The sequence below is a fragment of the Lynx canadensis genome, chromosome D2, assembly GCF_007474595.2.
Source record: "Lynx canadensis isolate LIC74 chromosome D2, mLynCan4.pri.v2, whole genome shotgun sequence".
Classification (NCBI taxonomy): Eukaryota; Metazoa; Chordata; class Mammalia; order Carnivora; family Felidae; genus Lynx; species Lynx canadensis.
Genome location: NC_044313.2, coordinates 78,049,966 through 78,067,406, shown reverse-complemented (window position 1 = coordinate 78,067,406; position 17,441 = coordinate 78,049,966). Strand labels below are relative to the sequence as shown.

The following is a 17,441-nucleotide window of genomic DNA, read 5'->3' as shown; positions in this document are numbered from 1 at the left end:
GAAATCACAGGTTTTTAAACTGCGTGTTCAGAATGTAAATGTCAGAGTTCAATCAGAGAAACAGAACCATTAGGAGACATGTAGATACAGATTTGTTACAGGGATTTGACCTTATGCATTGTGGGACCTTGTTAAATAGTCCCTGGAACGCTCTTGTTTTCGTGTCTGATGCTGGAGCTTGAAAGTAACGGGATGGGAGTGGGGAGCAGTTGAGAAGGGAAGATAGATGTGAGGTGGGAAAGCAAGAACAAACTAGAACTCACAAGTAACAGCTGGAACCTACAAGGGTGGACTGAAAGCCGTGTTTGTTTCTGTTTCCTCTGACCTTCTCAGTAAAGGACTTGTGCAGAAGCCAGGGTCCTTAAAGCAAAACCTACCTTCCTGGCCCTGGAGTCAGCCCCAGGGAGGAGCCCCTGGAGGCAGCCCAGGCACTGACTCATACCCATAAGTAAGTCAGTACATCCCCGACATAGGGTGCAAACTTCAACATGGTGGAAGCTTCACTTCTTGTGAAAGAATCTGTTGTAGTGAACCTTAGGTAGAAATGTTCAAGAAATGGAACTTTGGAAAGTGTAGTTTTCCCCAGCCATTGGCACATTACCATGCAACCTCAGTTCACCCTTGTCAAATTGAGCCCATAAAAACCCCTAAACTTAATCTCCAAATAAAACCAAAACAAAGTTATGCTTCCACTTAGCGTGATCAACTATCTTGCAGACAACCAAAAACATGCTTATGCTTTTCTCAGGAGAAGGTACGAAGTCTTGTTTTTGTTGCTTTCTTTCTTTGGATGATGTGTATTTTTCTGATTCATAGTCATCCACTGATACCCTGTAACTTAAATACTGGCATCCTTAAGTTGTAACTTGATTACTATTAACACATACGATGTTAAATGATACAGGGGCGAGAAAGGGAAATAAAAGAAAAAATATTTGGTTAATATTTACATAATTGGTCATTTAAAAATAAAGGAGGGGGTGCCTGGGTGGCTCAGTCAAGTCAGCATCCGACTCCATATCGCCTCAGGTTTTGATCTCGCAGTCATGGGAGTTGTGCATCAGGCTCACACTGAGCCTGGAGCCTGCTTGGGATTTTCTCTCTCTCCCTTTCTCTCTGCCCCTCCCCAACAAATGCACTCTGTTCCTTAAAATAAATAAACATTAAAAAGTAGTAAAAATATTGGGTGACAGGCATTAAGGAGGGCACTTTGCAAGATGAACACTGGGTGTCACATATAAGGTAAATCACTGATGCCAAGTCAACTGTATGTTAACTAACTTGAATTTAAATTAAGTAACAAAAATAAAAAGTATTCATAACCATACAGTCCTTGTTTCTGCTATTGATCACATGGTTATAGCTGGTATTTATAATGACCCTCTAGTACATACCTACTGTGTTGTCCCTTTGTCTTCTGCAAGCACCCTAGCTTGTCTTGGTTCTTTGGGTTGACCCAAACCTTCACTTCTCTTAATAATAGGACACAAAAGTAATATGGGGCAGCCTAGAGGATCTCTTGCAATCCAGGCATATTCCCCATTACTTCCACTGGGTAGAAGCTAACCAATTTCCCACTAATAGTAACCAGTCACTCAGCCATTCCAGTAACCCAGCTCCCTGTTGATTCAGTGGCTTATGAGCACCAAAGTGGCTAGCTAGCAGTCTCAGATTCTAGGTCTGGAAGTGTTTCATGGTATATTCTTCATCTTGGAATAGGACTTCTAGACCAACAGAACCTAAAGCTGAGGGAATTGGAAGCAAGGAGTTTGCTAGTAGATCCCTAGGAAAATGATAGGGCTGTTCTCCCATTTCCACCTCTTTGATGCCGGCTCCATAAATTGTGGCTACGGGAGAAACAGGCCCAAATGTTGGGCACTTATTTAAAGCATATATCACATCTTGGAAGACATTACACAAGCCCAAAAAGGTGTTGACACCTAGCTTGTGCTGCAACTGAGTCTTCAAAAGGCCACTCCATGTTGTATCACCCTGGATGCTTCAAAATGATGGGGAACAGAGTAAGAACACTGATTCCATGGGCATGTGAAATGAGTTTCCTGGTATAAAACAGAGGTGTATGAGATACCATGGTGATGGGTTCAGCGTTCTATAAATCCACTGATGTTAGTTTTGACACATGCATTGCAGACGGGGAAGGCAAATCCATGTACAAAGTAAATATCTTCACCAGTATATACAAAGTATGGTCCCTTTGGTGATGGAAGTGATGTGATATAATCACTCTGGTATCAAGTAGCCCCTGATCCACGCAGGGAATGGTGCCAAGTTAGTTGTTAATTGGTGGTCTCTTCTGTTAGCAGTTTGGAAACTTAATAGTAACTTTTGTCAGATTGGCCTTGGTGAGTAGAAGTCCATGTTGCTGACCCCATGCATGATCTCTTCACTGCTACCAGGAATCTATCTTTGATTCGTGAACCCACTTGGCAGTGACAGAAATGGCTGGGGAAAGGGGCTGACTAACAGAAGGAGAGTCTTGTCCACAGAATATGTGCTTCCCTGCACCTAATTATTAAATCCTACTCTGACAAGATTACACTTTGGTGAACATTCACATTGTTAAACAAATGTCTTTACACACTGTGCCAGATTGGAAAAGTCTGTGCACACACTTCTTCTCCAGAACAACTTGTCACAGATTTTCCAATGTACTCCTTCCAAATCCTTGATCATCCAGTCAAACCATTAGCCCATGTGTACGAATCAGTGTAGACCTATAACTATGGCCATCTCTCCTTCCCTACAAAATAAATAACCAGGTGCCCTGCTCAAATTTTTGCCCACTTGGATGATATCCTTTCACCACTGACTTTCAGGACCATCTCAGAATGAGGTTGTAGTTATGCATACCATGCAGAATTATCTAGCTCAAGCCTGAATTCTTTCTTTCTCAGTCATCTGGTCATAGGGAACTCCTTATGAGACTATAGCTGTGAATTGAGGGAAGTATATAGCAGCAGTAGGGGTCATGGGCATACTTGTGTTTTCAGGACCTGCTGGAGATGAATCGTGCATATCCCATTTCATTTCACAATGAAGTGCTACTGTGAACGCCCAAGTGTATGGCTTGATGGATGAGACAACACCTAGTTCTTGATGGGCGGTTCAGGTTGCATGGTAACTTGGTAGCCCTTGGTTAGGTGTTCAGTCTCCACTATGACCCATTAGCAGACATGTCAAAAGGGGAATAGATGTTGACAGCGAATAGCATGGCTTTGCTTAAAGAATCCTAAGGGTATATGCTGTGATTCTTGGATAGGTGCCTGCCAAAGGTTCTTAACGGGATCCTCATCCACTGAGACTTCAAGCAACATTAGGCCTTCTGGATAACACAATCCAAATGGCATGGCAGTTTGCTTGGCAGCTTGGATCTATTGCAGAACAGTCACTTCTTCTGGACTCTTCAAAATTGGTACCTTTTCTGTTCACTTAGTAGATGGCTTGGAGTAGCAGGCCCAGACGTGGCACATGTTGTAATCCAAGGTGGCCCAATAGCGCTTGTACATCTTCCTTTGTGGTAGAAGGAGTAACTCCTTCTTTACCCTAGAAAGATTATCTTGGCATGCCCTCCAACACTGGACCCTTAGAAATCTTACCATGGTGGCAGCCCCCTGCATTTTTGTGGGATTATAGTTCACCCTCAGGCTCACAGTGACTTGCCAATAGGTCTTGAATATTTTCTCTTTCCTGTACATTAGGTTCAACCAGCATTGTGTCATCAAAGGGATGAATCAACAAGACACGTGGAAGAAAAAGACAATCTAGCAGCCTGTAGCCTGGACTATGATATTGGGCTGAAGAGTTGACAGACCCCTGAGGTTGGACAGTGAAGGTGTATTCCTGGCCTTGCCAACAGAAAGCAAACTGCTATGATGGTATTTACTAATAAGTATAGTAGAGGGGGATAAAAAACATTTGCTGCTAAATAGCTTCACACCAGGTGACAAGAGAAGTGTTGCTTTGTTCCGGCAACAAAACTCCATCTAAAAGCTCAGCTACAAACAGAGTTACTACCTGATTAAATTTATGATCATCCACTGTCATTATGTAAGATTAATATACCTTCTGCGCAGGCCAAATAAGTAATTGAATGGAGGCAGAATCACCACTGCTCTATCTTTCCAGGCCTTGAGGCTGACACTAATATCTGCAAACCCTCCAAAAATGCAGTATTGCTTTTGATTTAGTATCTTTGTAGATAGAGATAGTTTTACTGACTTCCATATGGTCTTTATGCCATAATAGCTCTCACTTGAAGGGTCAAGGAACCAGTGTGGGAATTCTGAAAATTTCTGGTGTCTCTATTCCAGTTATGTGTTCCACATTTGAAGAAAGAACGACCCTTTGGATTTGGGCCCAGTGGGCCCACTGTGAGATAGACCTGAGCTAAAATCCCTCAATCACTTGACCCCCATTAGCTCCTTCTCTGGGTAGTGCACTACAAGCGACTTTTTGGGTCACTAGGCATTAACATCAGCTGAAAGCCAGTGTTTGGGAATCTTGAAAAGTCTGATTCCCCCTACCCACCCGCCCAAATGCCTACTCAGATTGGTAAATGGCTGGCTGTTCCTCTGGGGAATGCTGGGAGATAGATTAACAGTATACATTTTTGGCATTACTGGGTTTTTCCTCAAGAAGACCTGGAGACTCCTCTTCTGAAGGGATGCTCTGAGTCTGTAAACCGGCTCAAGGCTGGACGTTGATTGAGAGGGTATGACTCCTTTGGTGATTCAGGTCAGACTTCTGCTCATTACGCCTGCAGGTTTTCCACTTAGATGAAGACTATAGTGGACTTCCCATCTGTTTTATTTCTGCTTACACCATGATCAACTAGTAAACACCAAATATCTGCAAGCCGAACTATTTTGCTTACTGCTTTGGCTCCACTGTCCCTAACAGTAACCATGTCCATGTTTTTGATGATTAAGTGCCACGTGTCGCCCCTGCCACCCTGGCACCTCAGCATCCTCATTGGACTTACACATCCCCATTTGAAGGTAGCAATTCTGTAATTTCTGTAATTTCTGATTCATAGAGAAGAGCAACCACAAAGGCTCTTGAAGGATTCTGGGGCTTGCCTGATAAAAGACATGTCCTCTGGACCTTCTGAGGTCGGTAAGCAGGCCTTACAGAAATCCACTTTAACATTCTCATCTTCCTGAGCCTTTGCATAGTTTTCTCTACAGTATATCAAGGAAGTTTTGGGCATTTCAACTGCTTTAGTGCAGTAGGTCAACCAAATCAAACAAGAGACATGACTAGCCCCTCAAGCTAAATATTCAGTCCAGAATATCAATTTAGTGGGCCCGTGTCAATAAATTCAGCCCGATCTGACCTTATATTTCTTTCCATTCTGATCCCAAACATATTCCCCAGGTTTCTGTTAATATAAAATTATACATTTATTTTAGTGTGTATCACACTTCTTTATGGGTTGCAGTTTGTACTCTTTGACATCTACTGGGACTTATGTCCAGTTACAGATCTAGAAGCAAGGGGAGATAATGTAAGAAAGTCCTGGAGAGGATCAGAAGATCTTTATGAGGGGCACCTGGATGGCTTGGTTGAGTGTTTTACTATTGCTTTTGGCTCGGGTCATGATTTCAGGGTCGAGGGATTGAGCCCTGCATTGGGCTCCATGCTGACCATGGAGCTTGCTTGAGATTCTTTGTCTCCCTCTGCCCCTCTCCCTGTATGTTTTCTTTTTATTTTTTGAAAATGTTTATTTATTGTGCTGTCAAAAATGAGTCTGAGCTTTCAGCACAGAGAATGATATGGGGTTCGAACTCACAAATCATGAAGTCATGCATGTCCTGAGCCGAAGTTGGATGCTTAACTGACTGAGCCACCCTGGTGCCCCTTCCCTGTATGTTTATATACACATGCTAGTATACACAAAATATATCCTTTTTGTGTCAGCTGACACAATATAAGCGCACCAGAGTCCTGGAAGGAACATGCACACATAGTGCCCAGATCTTGGTTTCTAATACCATATCCCATGTTTAATCTCCAAATAAAGACAATAACAAAGTCATATTTCCTCCATCTAACATTATACAACTATCTCCAGGGTACAATTAAAAACCATTAAACCTATCCCTGAAAGAGGATGCAAAGTCCTTCAGTGATGTTTATTTACTTTTTTCCTTGATAACCCATAACTTAAATAGTATGATTTAAGTTAACACTACTTAAATACTATGATATAAAATCAGTACACCATATATTATAGATACAGGGATAAGAGAAGGAAGTAAACAAAGATACCTGCTTAATATATATACCCAGTATATTTTAAGTATATGTTATACTAAGTGTTAAGTAAATATTTAATATATATCAATATATACCTATATGTACATTAAGTACGTATACTTAAGGTATGGGCACACACATATTAATGAAATAAAGAAGAAATACTCCTCTGACAATTACAGTCCTTATTTCTGTAACTGCTCATGCAGTCACAGGTGGTATGTATTATGATCTTTCATGACTATGTTTATTTCTTTTACCCTCAGCAAGAACCTCAGCTGGTCATGGTTCTTTACCTGGTGGGGTGATCCAGACCTTCCTTCCTGAAGGGTCTGGGCCACTAGTAGTCTTTCCTGAATTGGGTTGTTGTAGTTTTCCATTGATTTTAATCACAGGTCATGCTAGTACTATGAGATGCCTCAAGGGATCTCCTGAATTCTAGACACACTTTTCCTGATCCCCAATGTGTGGTAGTAGTCCAGTTTCTTCTTAGTAGGATCAATCGCCTCAGCACAGTATCTCCCTTCTCTGCCTGTTGATTTGAAGGCATGGGGAGCCCAAATTCGCCAGGTGACAATCCTAACTTCCAGTTCAGTGGAATCATTGTTGCGTCTCCTGGTGGAAGCATTCCTCCATTTGGAACTAATATTTCTAGGCCAGCAGAACCAGAGGTCTTGTGGACAGGAAACAAAAATTTTGCTACTGGACACTAGGGGTAATAATGCTGCCAATCCCATTTCCTCCCTGTGATTCATGGACCTGTGAATCCTGGCAATGGGAGAAATATCACCGTATACTGGACACCGATTCAGAGCATATACAGCCTTCTGGAGAACTTGCCCGAGCTCTGTACCGTATTGCCACCCAGTGGCACTGTGCATTTTCAGAAAGTTATTCTGACATTCAATCAAGCTGGCTTCTTCGGGATGGTAGAACAGGTGATAAGATGAGTGAATTTCATGAGCCCTGGGTCCATTGCTTCTCTACTTCTTCTGTGAAGTGGGTTCCTTGATCAGAAGCAACACAGTGTGGAATCCCATGACAGTGGGATATTCTGTTAGCCCACAGATGGTTGTTTTGGCAGAAGCATTGTGTGCAAGGAAGGCAAGTCTATATCCAGAATGTCTGTTCCAGTAAGGACAAAATGCTGCCCCTTCCATGAATTTTTGTCACATTTATTTCTCATTCTTGGACACACAAATACATTTGCTTCTTTCTTTCTCTTGTCTTTTGGGACTCCCATTATGTGTATGTTGATTTAGTTGATAGTATTCCATAGGTCCTATAGGCTTTCTTCACTCGTAAAAAAATTTTTTTTTTCCTTTATGCTCCTCTGGATATTTTTAAATGACCTGTCTTTGAGTTCACTGATTTTTTTTCTTCTGCTTGATTGTGTCTATTTTTGAAGATTTCTACTGAAGTTTTTCACTACAATCTTTGTATTCTTTGGCTCCAGAATTTCAGTTTGGTGCTTTGTTGTGGTTTCTATCACTTTCTTGAAGTTCTCATTTTGTTCGTTTGTTGTTTTCCGTGATCTCATTTGGCTATCTCTCTGTGTTCTCTTGTACTGAGCTTCTTGAAGATTATTATTTTGAATTATTTTTATTGATTGAGAGTTTGTTACTGGAGCTTTATTTTGTTCCTTTGGTGGTGGCATGTTTCCCTAATTTTTTGTGGTCCTTATAGCCTTGTGTTGGTGTCTGTACATTTGAAGAAGTGGTTACTTTTTCTAGTCATTACAGACTTGGCATCGTCAATAAAAGCCCTATACAAGTCAGCATGACCAGATATTCTGGGTGGACTGGTTGGCTGGGTCTGGGGGTGAATTGACCCAGTGCTGGCTCTACACCGAACTTGGATCCCCACTTTGCTCTCTTTTTTCCTACAGGAGAACTTATGGACTGAGGGGATCTCTTTGAGTGCTGCACTGTGTGGGTTTTGGGGAGGAGTGATGAGGGTATAGTGAGACTGTTGTTCTCACTCTTTTCAATTATGTCTTTTTTGTTGTTTGTGTGCTCCACCAATGTGCTTTAACCTCTCATCTAGATTCTGGAGATCATCTGAAGGTATTTTTATCTATGGGTGGTTGTTAAATTGGTGTTTCTGTGAAGGAACAAGGACGGGAACTTCATTTTTAACATCTTGTTGACCTCTCTCCTGATTTCCCGTTTATTTAGATCTCCAAAATCTTTGACTGAAATTTTTATTATACAAATCTTGTACAAACCATGCAACTTTAATTGTAGAAGTCTTATGCTCCTTTTTGTTCATTTCTTTTTTTTTTTAATGCTTATTTATTTTTGAGAGAGAGAGAAGTGAGAGCAAGGGAGGGAGAGGGGGGGCAGACAGAGGATCTAGAGTGGACTCTGCACTGACAACAGAGATCCCCAAGTGGGGCTTGAACTCACAAACCTGTGAGATGATGACCTGAGCCAAAGTTGGATGCTTTCAACTGAGCAACTCAGGCGCCCCTGTTAAATTCATTTCTAAGAACTTTTTGTTTGTTTGTTTGTGGATTGTTAAGTGCTATTGTGTACAAATTCATTTGCTGTTAATGTATTGATCTTGTATCCTGCAAACGTGTTGCAATCATTGATTAGTTCTGATGTTTGTTGTCATGTTCCTAAGTATATTCTACATGGAAGCTCCTGTCATCTGTAGACAGTTTTACCACTTTATTTCCAATCTGGATGACTTTTGTTCCATTTTATTGCCTAATTTCCCTTTCTAGGACCTTCGGTTCGACATTAACCGTAAGTGGTAAGAGTGGCGTAAGGGCATATACAAATGAAAAATAAGAGGCTTAATATTCTGCTAAAAATGAAGTGACATCCCTCCTTGTAGATTATTTTCTTTGTAAAGTTGTAAATTCTTTGCGCTTTTGAGAATGAACCATAAATCTTCTTAAATGTCTCTTGGCAGTTTTACAGCCTAGAATGTCTTTCCCAAGGACCTCAGAACCATCTGTTTGAAATGTAATAGGGAGCTGGCACTTCTGTCTCCCAGAGTCTGTGAGAGGGTAGAAGCCTAAACTTTGGTGGTTGGGATCTTGATCCAAGTTGCAAAACTACCTCCTGTCATAAAGATAGGAGAAGCTTGTTTTTTTAACTTGTAAAACCAATAAACTAACACAGGTGGTCATCCCAATTACCAGGCAAATTTAGGGCAAACAATGTGTGATAAAGGATGCTGTGAAATCCTCCTACTTGAGAATTAGTTATTGTTTATTTTTGCAACATTTATGTGATGGGATGTATCTACTTGGCTATAAAAAAGGGTGAGATTTCTTTCTGTCCTTGGATTGTCTTTGAGATATATCCCGCCATTCAATGATAAGATTGTTTTCTTTGTCTTCTGCCTGAGTGGCTAAGTTTTCTAGGTTCAGAGAGGATTTTTAAAAATTTTTTCAACATTTATTTATTTTTGAGAGACGGAGCGTAAGTGGGGGAGAAGCAGAGAGAGAGGGAGACACAGAATCCCAAGCAGGCTCCAGGCTCTGAGGTGTCAGCACAGAGCCGGGCCTTGGGCCTCCAACTCATGAACTGTGACATCATGACCTGAGGCAAAGTCCCATGCTTCACCGACTGAGAAACCCAAGCGCCCCAAGATTTTGTTTTCAATTATATTTCCCTAATAATTTAAGGATGGGCTGAGTCTGGTGAATCCTGACCACTCATAATGCTAAATCGAGTATGCTTTCTCATCAATGAACGTCTCAAAGGACGAAGAACGAAATAAGACAGGGATGACTACTGTCGAAGTTATGTTCTAACATAAATGGAACACAGACTGTCCCTGGAAGAAATTCTGCAGGTGCATTCTACAAAAGATGGAACGGCTAGGAGAGCCAATTCATTAAGGAAACAATTAATGAAAGAGGTGTGTATTTAGATACTCATTTCAGATAAACAATGAGTCAGACTGTAGTATCAGTGTCTCCTGCTTGTACCTTATTTGCTAAATCGGGCAGTCGTACCCAACGTCTCCTAAGCCTGATGCCTGATTCCCAACAAGGTTGCGCCAGGGATTTGGGAAAAGGCCTGCACGAGCGGGTCGGCCACATGAGCCGCTCTGGGCCTTCTGCGCATGTGCACTGCGCCCGTCTCGGTAGTTCGCGTCGGCGGCCTCGGGAGAAGAGGGTCCCGGATGCTTCAGTTGCCGAATGCCGAGGAGCAGGCGGAGAGGACGCGATGGTCGAGCCCCCGGGTGGCTGTGGTTGAATGTGGGTGACCCGTGGGACGGAGGCCCCGCGCGGGAGGGGCCGGTGAAGGAGGAAACGGCTCGCTGCCTGAGCGCGGGGTGAGTCCTGCTCCGTCTGTATGCATCGAATGCGAACCGGCGCGTCCCCGCGCTTGTCACCCGGCGAAGGTTCGTGTTGTCGTCTCCGAGGTGAAGGGTCGCCCGAGGCCTCAGTAAGACCGGCGGAAACTGGCGCGGGGGCGCTCGTGGGTGGTCGCTTCTCTCCTGGGCGGGGGCGGGGACTTCGTTCTTCTCCACTCGGGTCCGTCTTCGTCCTCCCAGCCACCGGTGGTCAGTGTCCCGTCCCCATGGTAACCGCGTAACGCCTTCTGGGAGGTGACGGGAGCCGCTTCAGTGGTATTAGATACATTCACATCGTTGGGCAAATGTCGCTACGTTCATCCCCGTACTCTTTTCATCTTGTAAAAACTGAAATCCTATACCTATTAAACAATAACTCCCCAATCTCCCCTACCTCTAGGTGCTGGAAACCACTGTTACAACTTCCTGTTTCTATAATTTTGACTACTCTGAGTACCTCGTATTAGTGAAATCCTGTAGTCTTTGTCCTTTTGTGACTGGCTTATTTCGCTTAGCATTACGTCCTCAAGATTCATCCATGTTGTAGCGTATTACAGGGTTTTTTCCATTTTTAAGGCTGAGTAATATCCCATTGTACGTATATGCACATTATGCTTGTCCATTCACCTGTCCATGGACACTTGAGTTGCTTCCATGTTTCCACTATTGTGAATAATGATGCTGCCGTGAACACGAGTGGTTGAGACATGTGGTTGAGACCTACTCTTGGGTATATACCTCGAAGGAAAATTGCTGGGCCGTAAGGTAACTCTAGTTTTAATTTTGAGGAAGCTCCATCCTGTTTTTACAATGGTTGTACCGCTTTACACTCTAAGCAGTCAGCAGCAGAGGATGGGAGTTCCATTTCCTCTCCATCCTTGCCAACAGTTGCTTTTTCTTTTTTTGGTAGTAGCAATCTTAATGGGTGTGAGGTGGGATCTTAGTGTACCTTTGTCTTGTATTTCCTTAATGATTCATGATGTTTAGTATATTTTCTTGCGTTTATTGGCCATTTGTATCCTCATTGGAGAATATCTGTTCAAGTCCATTGCCCATTTTGAATTAGGTTGTTTGGGTTTTTTTTTGTTGTTGCTGAATTTTAGGAGTTCTCTTTATATTCTGGATATTAATCTCTTATCAGATATATGAATTATAAATATTTTCTCCTGTTCTGTCGATTAACTTTTAACTCTGTGGATAGTATCTTTTGATGTGAACATTACAATTTTCATGACAAGTGTGTCCGTTTCTTCTTGTTACCCATGCCTTTGATGTCATATCCAGGAAGTCATTGCCAAATCCGGTGTTGTGTATCTTTTGTACTATGTTTTCTTCCCAAGTTTTATTGTTTTTAAAATTTTTTTTTCAACGTTTATTTATTTTTGGGACAGAGAGAGACAGAGCATGAACGGGGGAGGGGCAGAGAGAGAGGGAGACACAGAATTGGAAACAGGCTCCAGGCTCTGAGCTGTCAGCACAGAGCCCGACGCGGGGCTCGAACTCACTGACCGCGAGATCGTGACCTGGCTGAAGTCGGACGCTTAACCGACTGCGCCACCCAGGCGCCCCTAAGTTTTATTGTTTTAGAACTTAAATTTAGGTACGTGATGTGAGTTGATTTTTGTCTATGGTGTTAGGTTAAGGGTCCAACTTTATTCTTTTACATGTGGCTATCCAGTTTTTCTAGTGCCATTTGATAAAAAGATGTCATTTTCGCATTGAGTGGTCTTGACAGCCTTGTCAAAAATCATTTGACAAGATGTGTGAGTGTTTATTTCTGGACTCTTTTTTCTATTCCATTGGTCTTATTTGTCCCTTTTTATGCTGGTACCATCCTGTTTTGATTGCTGTGGCTTTGTACTAAGTTTTGAAATCAGGAAGTGTAAGTCTTCCAGTTTTGTTGTTTTTCAGGATTGTTGTGGATAGTCTGGTATCTTTGAATTTTAGGATGGGTTTTTTTAATTTTTGCAAAAAATGTCATTGGGATTTTGCTAAGGATTTGATTGAAACTGTACATCACTTTGAGTAGTATTGACATTTTAACAAGAAGTTGTCTAATCCATGAACATGGGATGTGTTTCCATTTATTAATGCCTTCTTTAATGCCTTCAGCACTATTTTGTGGTTTTTATTGTGCAGATCTTTTACATCTTTGGTCACAGTAATTCCTAAGATTTTGTTTGATGCTTTGGTAAGTGGAATTGGTTTTGTAATTTCCTTTTCAGATCGTTCATTGTACGTATATAGAAATGCAACTGATTTTTGTGTGTTGATGTATCTTGCTTCTTTTGCTGAATTCATTTAGTTGATGCAGCCGCTTTTTTTGTGGAGTCTTTAGATTTTTCTATATAATGTAATATTATTTCATTTGCACAGATGGTTTTACTTTTTCCTTTCTAATTTAGATGCTTTTTATTTCTTTTTCTTGTCTAATGCTCTGACTAGAACATCCAGTCCTGTGTTGAAGACAAGTGGTAAAAGCAGGCATCCTGACCTTACTCCTGATCTGAGAGGAATAGCTTTCTACCTTCTCACCATTGAGAATAATTTTTCTGTGTTTTCTTCCTTCTTTCCTTCCTTCCTTCCTTCCTTCCTTCCTTCCTTCCTTCCTTCCTTCCTTCCATCCTTTCCATACATGGATTTTATTATGTGGAAGTAGTTCCCTTCTTTTGTTGAGTGCTGTTACCATGAAAGATTGTTGAACTTTGTCACATGCTTTTTCTGCATCACTTGAGATTGTCATGTGGTTTTTTTATCCCTTCATTGTGTTGACGTGGTATATTATATTAATCGATTTTTGTATGTTGAACCATCCTTGCATTCCAGGAATGGATCTACTTGGTCATGGTGTATAATCCTTTTTGAAAACTTAAAGTAAATTAAATGTTATTAATTTTTTAGAGAGACAGTGAGTGTGGGTGTGAGCAGGGAAGAGGAAAACGGAAAGACAGACTCTTAGACAGGCTCCATGTCCAGTGTGGAGTGTGACATGGGGCTTGATCTCATGACCCTGGGATCATGACCTGAGCCAAATACAAGAATGGGTTGCTCAACTGACTGAGGTACCCAGGTGCCCCTATTTTATTTTATTTTTTAATTGAAATATAATTAACATACAATTTTATTAGTGTAAGGTGTACAGCATACTGATTCAACAATTGTATACATTAGTGCTTACCACAATAAGTGTAGTCACCAGCTGTTGCCATATGTTATTACAATATTACTGACTTTATTTGCTGTTCTGTACTTTTCATCTCCATGATTTATTTAGTAACTGGAAGGCTGTAACTCTTAATCCTCTTTCTCTGTTTCACCCCTCTACCAACACCTTCCCTTAGCAACTACCAGTTGTTCTCAGTATTTATGGGTCTCTTTTTTGTTTCTTTGTTCATTTGTTTTGTTTTTTAGATTCCACATGGAAGTGAAATCATGTGGTATTTTTCTTTTTCTGTCTCTCTTATTTCACTTAGCATAATACATTTTAGTGCCATCCATTTTGTCCCAAATGCCAAGATCTCATTCTTTTTAATGCCTATGTAATATTGCATTGTGTATATATACCAAATCTTCTTTATTCCTTCATGTATCAGTGGACACTTGGGTTGCTTCCATATCTTGGGTATTGTAAATAATACTGCAGTAAACATAGGGGTGTATGTGTCTTTTCCAATTGAGTGTGTTATTTACTTTGGCTAAATGCACGGTAGTGGAACTACTGGGTCATATGGTATTTCCATTTTTACTTTTTTGAGAAACCTCCATACTGTTTTCCACAGTGATTGCACGGGTTCCATTCCCACCAAAAATTTACATTTTTCTCCACATCCTCGCCAACATTTGTTATTTCTTTTTGATATTAGCCATTCTGACAGGTGTGAGGTGATACCTCATTGTGGTTTTGATTTGCATTTCTCTGATGATGAGTGACGTCGAACATGTTTTCCTGTGTCTGAGAGAGGGTTACAGAGAGGAGCAGGGGAAGGGCAGAGAGAGAGGGAGACACAGAACCTGAAGTAGGCTCCAGGCTCCAATCTGTCAGCACAAAGCTCAATGTGGGGCTCGAACCCATGAACCGTGAGATCGTGACCTGAGCCAAAGTTGGATGCTTAGCTGACTGAGCCACCCAGGTGCCCCTGGATGTCTGCTTTAATCAGGTGTATAAGCTCTTCATATGTTTTGGTTATTAACCTCTTTGTTAGATATATCATTTTCAGATATTTCCTCCCATTCACTGGGTTGCCTTTTTGTTTTGTTGATGGTTTTCTTTGTGCAAAAGCTTTTTATTTTGGTGTAGTTGCAACAGTTAATTTTTGCTGTTACTTCCCTTGCCTGAGGAGACATATCTAGAAAAATGTTTCTATGGCCCATGTCAAAGAAGTTACTGGGTGTAGTTGTCTTCTAGGAGTTATATGATTTGGGGATGACATTTAGGTCTTTAATCCTTTTTGAGTTTCTTTTTTGTGTATAGTGTAAGAAAGTGGTCCAGTTTAATTCTTTTGCATGTAGCTGTCCAGTTTTCCCAGCACCATTTATTGAAGAGACTGTCTATTTCACAAAGTTCATTCTTGCTTCCTTTGTCATAGATTAATTGACCATGTAGGTATTGGTTTCCTTCTGAGGTCTTGATTCTGTTCCATTGATTTTTGTGTCTATTTTCATGCCAGTACCATATGTTTTGATTACTATAGCTCTGTGATATGTAATAATCCTTTTACTATGCTGGTGAATTCTGTTGGAAATATTTGTTGAGGACCTTTCACATCCATGTTCCTAAAACATATTGTAGTTTCCTTGTTCTCTTGAAGACAGTTTTTTAAACTAGAAAAGGATTCACCCATTTCCCCCCCCCCAGGTTGTTCTCTGTATGAGCTTGTTTTTTTGTTTTTGTTTTTTTAAGATTCCACATGTAAGAGAGATCACATGGTACTTACTTGTCTTCTCTTTCTGACTTATTTCACTTAGCATCATGCCATAAAGTCCATCCATGTTGTTGCAAATGGCAAGGTTTCATCTTTTTCATGGCTGAATCATATTCCGTTGTATATACATACCACATTTCTTTATGCATTCATCCATCAGTGGACAGTTAGGTTGTGTCCATATCTTGGATATTGTAAATAATGCTGCTGTAAACATGGGGGTATGTATCTTTTTGAGTTAATGTTTTATTTTTTTTGGAGGAGTGGGTAAATATTGGGAAGTGGACTGGCTGGATCATATGGTAGTTCTACTTTTAATTGCTGGAGAGCCTCCATACTGTTTCCATAGCACCAGTTACATTCCCACACCCAGTGCCCAAGCGTTCCCTTTTGTCTGCATCCTTGTTAACACTTGTTCCTCCTTGTGTTTTTGGTAGCCATTCTAACAGGTAGGAGGTAATATCATTGTGGTTTTGATTTGCCTCTCCCTAATGATGAATGATGTTGAGCATCTTTTTATGGGCCTGTATGTCTCTCTGAACAATGTGTATTCATATTTTTTTTGCAAGTGAGTTATGTGAGTTCTTATACATTTTGAATATAGTCCCTTATGAGATACAGGACTCAGGAATATTTTCTGTGTTCAGTAGGTCTCCTTTCTATTTTTGTTGATGATTTTCTTTGGTGTGCAAAACATTTTAGTTATGATGTACTCCTATTTATTTCTTCTTGTGTTGTTTTTTGCTTTTGGAGTCAAACCTAAAACCATTGCCAAGACCTATGTCAAGGAGCTCATTAGCCCTCTGTTGTTTATTTTTAGGAGTTTTATAACGTTACATGTTTTCCTGTTTCTTGTATGCCTTGTGATTTTTTGATTAAACATTGGGCATTTGAATTTAATCATGTGGTAGCTTGGAAATCAGATTCTCCCCAGTCTGCAATGTTGCTGTATTTTCTTACTGTTTTTGTTTCTTCGTACTTATTTATTGTTTGATGGTGTTAGGCTCTCTTTGTGCCAAGGATCAGCCTGATGTATAAACGTAATGTCTTCCTAGGTGTGGATTCTTTAATTCCTGTGGCAGGTATGTCTTTGCGGGTTTCCTTATGAGAATATCTTCTTTGAGATGAGAAGAGTATTTTATTCCACTTGGAATTGTCAGAACCAGGGCAGTTCCAAGTACATGTGTGCACTCAGATCTTTTGCATTAGAGAATAAATTGATTCGTCAGTGGTATTTCTACTCTAATCTCTTTTTTACTCACAAAGTCTAACACAAAACAAGGTGTATATATATATATATATATATATATATATATATATATATATATATATAGTAGAGGTTAGTAAGATTATCTGGTCAGTTTTCAACAGCAAAACATGTAAGAATTTGTCTTTGAACATCCTTTTTTTTTTTTTTTTTTTTTTTTTTTCATATTACCTGATTCTGACTGCTTTAGACTGAGCACAATGTGCTTTTGCAGGGATTATTGTCATTCGGGGATGTGACTGTGGGCTTCACTGAGGAGGAGTGGCAGCGCCTGGACCCTGCTCAGAGGACCCTGTACAGGGACGTGATGCTGGAGAACTACAGCCACCTTGTCGCAGTGGGTAGGTAGTGCTTGTTTCGCAGGCAGGCCTCCAGTATGTGTGCCTGTTTTGTATTTACAGAAACCTGTAGAGTTTTTGTAGACTACAATAATATTTAGCTTTGGAATTTGGAGGCCAAGGGTGGTTTATCCCTTTTGGTTGTCACAAGGAATTTGTTTCCCTGTGTCCCGTAACAGGGATTAAATTAAATTTTTTTTATTGTGCAGTTTTTGAGTTATACTGTCATCCACCTTGAGGAGTCCTGAAACTCACCCAGTTTGTCCGACGTCATATGATTCTTATTCACAGGGTTATCCATTCCTAAGGAGGGCT

General features: G+C 40.8%; 1 protein-coding gene across 7 annotated transcripts in view; it reads left to right on the top strand.

The window, feature by feature from the left end:
* LOC115527635 (zinc finger protein 37A-like) overlaps positions 1-17,441 on the top strand; it is a 123,873-nt gene that overhangs the window by 31,463 nt on the left and 74,969 nt on the right. For 2 of the 7 annotated variants that reach the window (XM_032595228.1, XM_030335408.2), the window contains exons 2-4: positions 3,281-3,433; positions 3,720-3,896; positions 17,003-17,129. The exons of 1 other annotated variant lie outside the window; for it this stretch is intronic. In XM_032595228.1, coding sequence (XP_032451119.1) covers positions 3,891-3,896; positions 17,003-17,129 — 133 coding nt within the window. In that variant the 5' untranslated portion in view covers positions 3,281-3,433; positions 3,720-3,890. Of the gene's footprint in view, positions 1-3,280; positions 3,434-3,719; positions 3,897-10,451; positions 10,648-17,002; positions 17,130-17,441 lie in introns of those variants that run through there. 4 more of the 7 variants (XM_032595229.1, XM_030335409.1, XM_030335413.1 and 1 more) reach the window with 4 other exon arrangements.